The 10,491-nt window shown below is 37.2% G+C and overlaps 1 protein-coding gene across 1 annotated transcript; it reads left to right on the top strand.

Annotated features, from left to right (window-relative positions):
* Window positions 1–4,376: 4,376 nt before the first annotated feature.
* LOC137734266 (protein RGF1 INDUCIBLE TRANSCRIPTION FACTOR 1) lies at window positions 4,377–6,342 on the top strand. Its single transcript, XM_088698028.1, has 5 exons — window positions 4,377–4,561; window positions 4,679–4,858; window positions 4,979–5,053; window positions 5,414–5,551; window positions 5,689–6,342. Exons 1-5 carry the CDS (start codon window positions 4,559–4,561, stop codon window positions 6,028–6,030), a joined length of 738 nt encoding a protein of 245 aa, XP_088554154.1. The 5' UTR covers window positions 4,377–4,558; the 3' UTR covers window positions 6,031–6,342.
* The last annotated feature ends 4,149 nt before the right edge of the window (window positions 6,343–10,491 follow it).

Raw genomic sequence — 10,491 nt, 5'->3', positions numbered from 1 at the left:
TACTTCCTAACTTTAAACTCAACCAACACAAGGCGAATACAGATGCACATGCGTTCATGGGCATGTTGTATACATGTTAGCGAAGATATCTCTTATGACATACGAGTTATGGCTTCCCTTGATGCCGCTGTATTTGAGTTTACCCTCGACAAGGTAACAAAGAATCGGTTTTAATATTCTCTTTACAAAGACGATTGTGATTCTATTCGATGTGAGAACTTTCATAATCAAACAGTCATATCGAAAATTTTCTACTAACATCTTAATTATGAAATTATGTTACATGTTATTCCAACACTTTCCGACAGTGGTCAACAAAACTACATATTAATGTTTGTTAATGCAGAATCAAAGGCATAGATTGATTCTACACACCTTTTTGTGCAGACAAATTGTCCACGAAACATTAATCTTCATTTATATTGCCTCTCTCCTCATAAAAAATATACTAAGTAGCTTTGACCAAAATTTGGACAAATTTAACTAGCAGACCGGCATGCTTTTACACTGGCATTTTCCGTTTCTAACAAAGCAATATTTATGCAAGTATCCATCCCAGTAGTGAAGATAAGTGTTATTTTTATATTTTACGCGGGTTCGAATCATATCGATTATCTAATCTAACAAATCTATTATTTGTTAAAAAATAATATTTAGGTTTCTGCTGCCAACAAAATGGTAAAAATATGGGCTACTGCCTTAACATGAAAATATTATTGCATTCCTCGTGTAAACTGAGCGTCAAAGACTCAGTTTTTCCCGACAAATTACACAAAAATAGTTACTTAAAAATATCGAATGAAGAAAAGGTGGGTGAAAATGTCATACTGAAATTAAGAATTTTTATCTGAGCTAACTTGTGGTTATTGGCTACTTATGACCCCTAAATTTCATAACTCCAATATATATTTAATTTTAGACGCTGCTGCTGTCATTGAAAGGATTAAAAACACCGACTTACAACCTGTGCTTCTTTTGTATATCGTGTGACTATTCGTAGTTTTTCTTCCTTCTTTCATTTGTCATCCTCCTCTTATATCTTGGGTGCGACACTATTGTGTGTAATAAAATGTCAAACTTTGACAGAAATTGACAAAACGAGTATAACCAGACGAAATTATCAAATGAAGGTTTTTTTTTACCGAGATTATAACTCTTGTTGAAAAGTCTGGTGGGTAATGAATGCCCACAGTATATTAGCACAAGTTTTCAGCATGGGTATAAGTTTTCAATGCCCATGCAAAGTAAAAGTTGAATATGTAAATACATAGAAATTGTATTGTCAAAGGAAGTGTCGTAAGTTTCAATATGCAGTTAATGCATCAGTTTGAAGTTGCTCTATAAATAGAGCACTCCGTATGTTTTCAAGTTACAGAAAATATAAGAAGAAGAGAACGAGAGAAAAATATCAGTAACATCATCTATTTCTCTGTCTTTTATTTGTTATCCTCTTGTACTATAGTTTTAATGTGACATTTTATATCTACCTTGCACCTACTGTTAAAAAGGTTATTCCTCTAACTTTGACCTTTTTATAACAACTCTATTGTTGTAAAATTTTCTCACATGATGTTCCAATAAATAACGCATTGTAATTTACAAAAAAAGAAAAATTAGATGGACCATGCAATGTATTATTAGATCAAAACACAGTAAAAGGATACAGTTCTGTAAGAAGATAAACCTGTTCTCTGTAAATAATTTTTTGGGTTAATTTCTGTTTGCTACTTGAAGTTCTGTTAAGTTTTCCGTTTCAACTTCTGCTAACTGATGACGTGACGTTCACGTGAATACTAATTGGACGGATATTAAAAAAATAAAATAATAAAACTAAAAAAATTAAAAAAATAAAATAAAACTTTGTCTTCCTCCTCCCTCTTTCCCCCGCACCCCACTTCCCTCTGTAAAATCCCCAAAACCATGTTTAGGCCTAAACCCACCTCTAGATTTGTCCTATGCACCCTCACCCTCCTACTCCATTTCCCAACCTCCGTTTCCGAAAACCACCTCCAAGTTCTCGAATTTCGCCGACCCACAATTTTTTACAGCCTGTTACCTCAAAAAATTATGTGGTTTGTCACCAGATTCCGCCATTTCTGCTTCCATGAAGCTTCAGTTCAAACCCGCAGCCACCCACAACGCTGACAGGGTACTGAGTCTGTTCAGAGTCGTCGATCGGAGTTCCAGATCGAACACCGAGACCCACCACCGTTGGATCTGAAAAATTGCGTTCTGAGGCGTCTATCTGAGGTCCAGATCAAACACACAGACCCACCAACGACGCCGTATCCTCCCGTTCTCGCTCTTCCATTCTTTGCCACTGCTCCTAACGTCGGAGCCGGAATCGCTCCTGACGATGCTGCTTTTCTGTCTTCGGTTTTGCCTGCGACGGGGTTTTGGGGTTCTGAGGATTTGATGTGCAACACAATGGAGCTCTTGACGGTGCTGGAAAGCTGAAGCTGGGACTCGACAAGTCGAAGAGGGAGGAGCCTCAAGAAGTTCCCGAGCCACCACAGGCTGCGGAAAGAAGCGGACCAGATATTCATGAAGATGAAGGAGACGGGTCTAATTCCGAATGTGGTGGCAATGCCTGACGGGCTATGCAAAGATGCGTTGGTCCAGGAGGCCATGAAGCTTTTTGGGTCGATGCGCGAAAAGGGTAATATTCCTGAGGTTGTTATATAGACTGCTGTGGTTGATGGGTTTTGCAAAGCACAGAAGTTCGATGATGCTAAGAGGATTTTCAGGAAGATGCAGAGCAATGGGATTATTCCTAATGCTTTTCCGTCTTCGGTACTGCTTTTAGTTCTAGACATGGTTTTGGGGATTTTACAGAGGGCAGTGGGGTTTTGGGAAATGCAGTGGGGGTAGGAGAGTGCAGGGGAAAAGGGAGGAGGAAGACAAAGTTTTATTTTTTATTTTTAATTATTTTTATGTTATAAATAGGTCAAGAAAGATAACATTTTTAATGATAGTTCCAAAGTAGATGTAAAATGTCACACTAAAAATATAGCACAAGAGGATACCAAATAAAAGACAGAGGAATAAATGATGTTACTGATATTTTTCTCTCGTTCTCTTCTTCTTATATTGTTTGTAACTTGAAAACATACGGAGTGCTCTATTTATAGAGCAACTCCAAACTGATGCATTAACTGCATATTGAAACTTACGATACTTCCTTTGACAATACAATTTCTATGTATTTACATATTCAACTTTTACTTCATAGGCATTGAAAACTTATGCTCATGAAGATTTCTGCTAATATATTGTGGGCATTCATTACCCATCAGACTTTTCAACATTTTAGTTTTTATTATTTTATTTTTTAATATCCACGTGACGTTCAATTATTGTTCACGTAGACTTCACGTCATCAGTTAACAGAAGTTTTAACAGAAATCTTAACAGAGGTATGAAATTGTTCCAAATTTAAAACTTGAGATATGATTCTGAAATGAAAAAACTTCATGTATCAAAATCATCAAACTTTAAAATAGTAAACAGAGATTAACCAATTTTTTTTTATCCTTTTTCCACCGAGAACTGAGAAAGGCCACTGTTTCTTTTCTTGTCATTTAGCACTTAGCACAGTGATGACCCAGAGACAGAGAGAGAACGAGAGCAACAACGATCCGACGTAATAAAGAAGCATTTGGTTAGGGTTTAAGGGTTATCGGGACATGGGCTCCTAGTAAACAGCAATACTTATAGAATAGAAGGGGGAAAGTTTTGATTTCCCAATTTCCACTAAATAATTCTTTTTTTTTTTTAAGTTTTTTTTTTTTTTTTCACATTTTTTGTTTTGCTTGTAAAACACTTATACACTCAACTTTATTTTCAAGCGTATCTACTAGGTTTTCATTCCTCAAAATAAAATGTTATTTAAAATTTCGGGTTTGTCATTAATATAAGAAAATTACAATTTACGCACTAATCAATGTTTTGTATTTATCCATAAAATTAGGTTAAGACAATCATTAAGGGATGGCCTAGTGATTAGAGCCGAATTTCGGCTTTGTATTTTACACGTCACGCCTTGAGTTTGATTTCTGACGTTGATAAATCGTACGATGATGATTAAGAAAAGGCTATAATACTTTTATCTTTTTTGTCTCCAAAATAATAGACAGATGCAACGAAATTGCTAGCTGATTTTTTTTGAAAAAAAAGAATTAATTGGATTAAGACAGCGCATTTCAAGTTTTTTTCAGTATAATTACAAATAGACGACAACATGTTTAGGGTTAGTTAAATTAGAACATGGCTTGAATACAAAAGAAAAATAATAGAAATTTTCTTGAAAAACTTTACGTACCACCTCAATAAATGTTGCCAACCCTCTCTCCCCTCTCCTTTGTTCTCTCATTGGAAAGGGGCGATACTTGTGTATCAGTATTTGCCAGGCGCCGTTTCTCCATCTCTCTCCCCCTCCCTCTCTCTCAATGTCCAAGTTTTCTCTCTCTACGATAAGGGCTACTACTCCCTGAACACAATTGTCACACACCCTCTCTCTCTCTTTCTCTCTCCCTCTCTCTCAACAAGAAAGGAAAAAATGGTGGGTTTTTCTCACTGACCCTAAATTCTCCAACTTCAATTCATAGCTCTCTGTGTTTGTGTTGGGAAACTAATTAAATTTTCTTTCCATTTTTTTAAAATTTATTTGTGTTCATAGTTTGGTCCTGCAAATCTTCTTCCCCACTGGCTGGAGGTCCTGCTGACTGAGAAATTCTTCAACGCTTGCATAATTCACGAGGAGGCAAAGAAGAACGAGAAGAACGTCTACTGTCTGGACTGTTGCTTCAGCCTCTGCCCTCACTGCCTCAACCCCCATACCTCTCACCGACTTTTGCAGGTAATAATTCTTCAAATTTTGAATTTTCCTTCAAAATTTCACTGCTTAAATAAAAATTACCCTCAATAACGTTGATTTTTCATGCTTAATTTCTTCTTTTTTTTTGTTGAGAATTTTCAGATAAGGAGGTATGTGTACAACGATGTCATAAGGTTGGATGATGCTGCCAAGTTATTCGACTGTTCTTCTATTCAAGTGAGAATAAATTTCCCTACTTTTCAGCTTAATTCAACTTTCTGGGTTTCTTTATTTCTTCAAGCAGATCATCATCCACTATATATACATAATATGTATGGATTTGATTGGTTCACAAGTTGTCATCTCAAAAAAAGTAAATGGAAAAAAGGTTGGGGTTTTTTTATGCCCAAAAGGCAAAAGTTTTTAGTTTCTTTTCTGCTTGCTGAAAAATTGGACTATGCTTTGCTCAATAGGTTTTGAAACAACAGACCAACCATGTTTGAGTTCAATTCTGATTCCAAAAAATCCCTTTTTTTTCCTGATATTCTGTGTGTTTGTGAGCATATTCTCAAAGGGCCACACTTTCTCTCTCTACAGTCATACATAACCAACAGTGCAAAAGTGGTATTTTTAAACCAGAGGCCAACAAAGAATTGCAGAGGCTCCGGCAACGTCTGCAGCACCTGCGACAGAAACCTGCAAGACCCATATCTCTTCTGCTCCCTCCACTGCAAGGTTTTGTCACCCAACAATTTTTCAATTATTTTCTCTCGGGTCTTTCTGATTTCTCATTCTTTCTCAATTTTCTCAGAAACCCTTTTCGATTTTCCAGTTTATCTCTCTTGGGTCTCTCTCATTTTTCGTTTTTTCAGATTGATCACGTTATAAGAACAGAAGGTGGCCTTTCCAAGTATCTCCGCGAGTGCAAGTTCATGGCTTTACCTGAATCCGGTTTAGACGACGGTCTGATGACACCTGACTCGGTTCTCAAACCGGCCGGTTCAACCCGAACCTCGTCTGGGTCTTACGGGTGTGGCGAGGTGAGTTGTTTGGCCTTGGCCTGCACTGCCACGACCGAAATTGTGAGGAAAAAGAGAAGTAACATGTCCGCATATCCGGCTGCTTGTCGACCGGTTTTTTTACCCGTGTCGGAAATCTCAGCCCGGTTGATGAACCGGAGGAAGGGGACTCCACACCGGGCGCCACTGTATTGAGTTTGTGCATGAAATTGGGCAGCTGATAGCATGAGTAAGTAAAATCATTTGCAGAGCGATTTTAGGGGCATGGATATGTAAACCTTTGGGAGGTTGGTATACACTCTTTTGGCTTGGGGAGGGACTCTTCCACACGACCGTCACAAATTATTAAATAGATGACACTTAATTATGGTTAATTTTTTGGTGCCATTTTTCTTGTTGATTGGTGAGGTGATAACTTTGAAGAAAAATCTCTCCCAATTTTGTGGTGGGGCTTGTTTTTCCTCTCTGCTGTATTGATTATGTTAATTTCACACCGTTGGACGTGTCTCTCTTTTGCTTCTTTTTACAGAGTAATGATGAATAGTGACACAGTGTTGCAGTGTGTAATGGTGGAACAGTTACTATTATTGGTGGTAAAAGTTTAAAGTAAGAGAAATGTCACGAATATTAAATTTTTTAAACCAAATTTATGAACTAAATGACGTATAATTTGAGTATTAATTAAATGTCGATAACGCGTTTGTTTCTTATTGGTGGCACATCATTTGGTTTAAAAAATTTGGTCTCGTTAGCATTACTCTTAGAGTAATGTTAGACATGTTAATTAAATATTTTAATCATCAATAATAACATCTTGCAAATGTTTATATTTAATTTTTGGTTTTTTTTGGCATATTTTGAGGGACCACATGTAAATTTTGCTTATTTTTGTGAGCATTTTAGGCTGCTAAAGTTACTTAAATCCGGACTAATTAACCTTTGGTAACTAGTTGTATTTGTGAAGGTCTCAAAGTTTGGAATAAATGTGTTTGATACTTAAACCATGATTACAACGACGTCGCTCTGTGTGACACTTATGGGTGCCTCGCACATGTATTTCTATGTGCGAAACGGAAGTTACTTCAATTAACAGAGAAAGAAAAGTAAAAAAAATTTTGGTTGATTTCTGAATATTTTTTTTTGAAAAATGCTAATTATCTTCTCATTTGTTTTTTCTTATGTACTTTTTTTATTCATTGTATGCCATGTGACTTCCACTCTCAATTGAAACTAGGTTTTTTTTTTACTCTTTTGAACCAACAATATCTACACCAAGAAAGAGGAGGTGAGCTTAGTTTTACAATGAACTAGTAATAATGTGGTTCATATTCGTTTTTGGCAAAAATCGAACTAAAAACATATCACTTAAGTTACAAGTGAAGAGGAATATCACTAAAGTGTAGTACTAAGTGGTAATTGAAAATAGGTATTTAATTAGCCTAAAAATCGACAATTCATTTTCCTTTCATAGCCTTATAAATCAGTTATTGTTATAAACTTCTTATTTAAGTGTGATTGTGTAAATCTTAAATTATATTTGATTATGGTTATGTTTCCCTATTAGGACTCGTATTCCTTGGAGGAGAATGATTTATTCTCTCATTTATTATTATAAATAAAGGCACTGCGTAAGGAGAATAACACATCCTCTATGCAACCCTACAAACACATATCTTTCTCTATATTTTCTCTATGCCACCGACCACCCTCTCATTGTCAGTTAAATATAGGTCACAACACGCTCTTACCGCTGCGCTTAGGAATCTGACGTGGAAGTTTTATGCATCAAACTAGTTCACCAATATCATCAAGCAATCAGGTTCTTTCAAAATAATGGTTTTTATCTCGATATTTTTGTAGCCCTGATAGCATGAAAATTTACCATAATGCATGACCCAACTTTATGTTTTTCGAATTTTAGATTCTACATAAATTGTGTATGCATTATATCCATAATTGCTGAATTATGTGATTTGATATTGCCAAGAATTGCATCAAATATATATCCATGCATTAAATTATTTGAATACATATGCATTGAACTAATTGAAAAAAAATTAAAACATGATTCTTCTAGGGTTCTTCGAACCCAAGACCCGAGCCAACCCCATGGAGCCTGAAGCTCCACCCCTATGAATGAACCAAAACGACGCCGTCCCTAGTGTTATCCCAAAATCCAGAAAACCCCCCCTCATCGTCATGAGCCACGGCCTTGCCGTCTTCTTTTCTGGGCAACTACGACCTGAAGTCGTGTTCTTGGGCTACTTTCATCGTCTTGGATGACGACTGAATGGAAATCCAGAAGAATTCCTTCGAATTTTTTTTCGAATCTTTGGTTCTAAATTCCTCGATCGAGAAACCTTTTCTCTGTCACTTGGATTTGTTCCCCTTCGAACTCATGGACCTGCACCATGGTTTTCAACCTAGAACTCATCCGCTCGTAGCGGTGGTGCCGATCTCTTTCTCCAACGAAGCTACCCAACACATGTTGGGGTGTTTTGGACACCAAAACCCGAAGCCCATATTAGGTTAGCCTGCTAAAAAATAAAGAAATTTTCTTTTAACTAGGCTTCCCTGAAGCAGCCCAACACCACGGCTCGGCCCAACTTGTGACACCAGCCTAAGGGCTATGGTATCCCATATGCACGCTTTGCACGAGATCCCAGCCCCGTGCTGGTGCATCCGTGTTCCCACATGCACACAATCCCAGCCTACAACTGGTGTATCGGTGCACTTGTGCTGCGCCACATCTGATCAGTGCCCATATAGCCTCTGTTTTGAACCCTATTTTTGCAACCGTTTGCTACTATAGGTCTCGCAACCTAATTATTTTTGACCTAATCAGCCCGTGTCCACCATATCCTATTTTTGGGCTTGGGCTACTCGACACAAATTTGCTCAACCCGTCCTTGGGCTTTGGCCTTAGGCCCCGAGCTTAATTTTTAATTTTTTTTTTAGACAATTTGAGTTTTATAATTTTTCACCCACACATCAATTTTGGTCTGAAATCGAAATAATTAATTTAATTATAATAATAATAGACCTTGAAGATCTATTTGCATATTTCCTTGTTGCATATTTCTGTATATATATTTGTGCTTGCCTGCAAGAACATATGAACCTAAAGTTCATAATTATTTCGAAACCTGAAGTTTCTAGAAACATGCCTTGTTTGAAAACCTGAAGTTTTCCTTAAAAAACATCACCAATGAAAACCCAAAGCCGTTTCATGTAAATTTAAACCTATACATGTCTATTAGAACCTGAATGTTCTACTCTTATGTGAATGGATTGATTTTTTTTTTCTTTCTCCATTACACTAACTACGTCTTGTCCATTTATTTTGTGATAGGAACATGTTGAATTTGAACAAACTCGACTTCACCGCTTTTGAGGTCTCTTGAAGAAACTACCTCAAGTGGGTCCAAGATGTGAAGCTCTACCTCACCGCAAAGAATTTGTGTCCCACCATTGAAGATGAGATGAACAACCCGGTTGGCAAACCTGAGAAAGCCACTGCCATGTTCTTCATCCGAGAGCACTCTAGGTTGCTTTGGTTGATCGATTTGATCACCAAAATGACATCTTCTTGCCTAAAGCAAGACATGACTGGCAACATTTGTGCTTCCAAGACTTTAAGTCTAGGAATGAATATAATTATGAAGTTTGTCGAATCTGATCACTTCTCAAGTTCTGTAACGAGACCTTTACCGAAGAGGATCTTGTGGAGAAGACCTATTCGACTTTCTCTGCTACTAATATTGTCCTGCAGTAATAATATAGGGCTAAGAAGTTCAATAAGTTTCCGAATTTGATCATTGTTTTACTTCTCGTTGAAAAGAAAAATCAATTGTTGATGAAAAATCATCAAGCTTGACCTACTGGGGTGACTGCTGTGCCTGAAGCACATTATAGCACAAACCAACATCCAAACGCCAACATAGGCGTTGTAGGGGTGGCCAGAAGCCACCCCGTCAAGGTAAATAGAGCCAAGGCCCACCTAAGGGAGGAAACTGAGCCCATAAACGCCCTAACATCACTCTCAAGACCCTAAACTTCAAGAGTAAAGGCAAAGCACCTGAAACCATGGATGCGGATATGTGTTATCGTTGTGGTTCTAAGGACCATTGGTCCTGTGCTTGTCGTGCTCCCCAGAAGGTTGTAACTAAATATCTTTCTCATTGTAAGAAGTTTGAATCAAACTTTGTGCAAGTGGATGAACCGGAAAGTACCAAGATGGAGGTTTCTAACTTTCAAGAGGATACCACCCCTATAGAAGATTATAATCTTAGACATGAACTATTTCTAGTTAAATTTTAGAATAATGGGATCGAATTCCACATAGGGGCTGAACCCCCCCCCTTGTTTTTTTTTGTTTAATTTTGAACAATTTTCCTTTATGTTTAGATTATTTGTTGTTGATTTGTTTTATTTTGAATGGATACTTGTTTTAAGAAATTTTATGCATGTGACCGATTCAAATTAATTTTTATTTATAGGTATGACTAGTGGGAAAGTTAGTTGTTTGGCAGATAGTAACCATGCACACCGGTTTGCATGAACGCATCTATTTCACTAACTTCATACCTAAGAATGCACTTCTAACAACCCTCTCAAGCCTATCCAACCTGATCGAAGAATACGGTAAGACACGTA

Source organism: Pyrus communis, chromosome 7 (assembly GCF_041283825.1).
Source record: "Pyrus communis isolate YQ-2024b chromosome 7, ASM4128382v1, whole genome shotgun sequence".
NCBI classification, from domain to species: domain Eukaryota; kingdom Viridiplantae; phylum Streptophyta; class Magnoliopsida; order Rosales; family Rosaceae; genus Pyrus; species Pyrus communis.
Note: the sequence above shows the minus strand (reverse complement) of the source record. Positions and strands in the feature narration are given on the sequence as shown.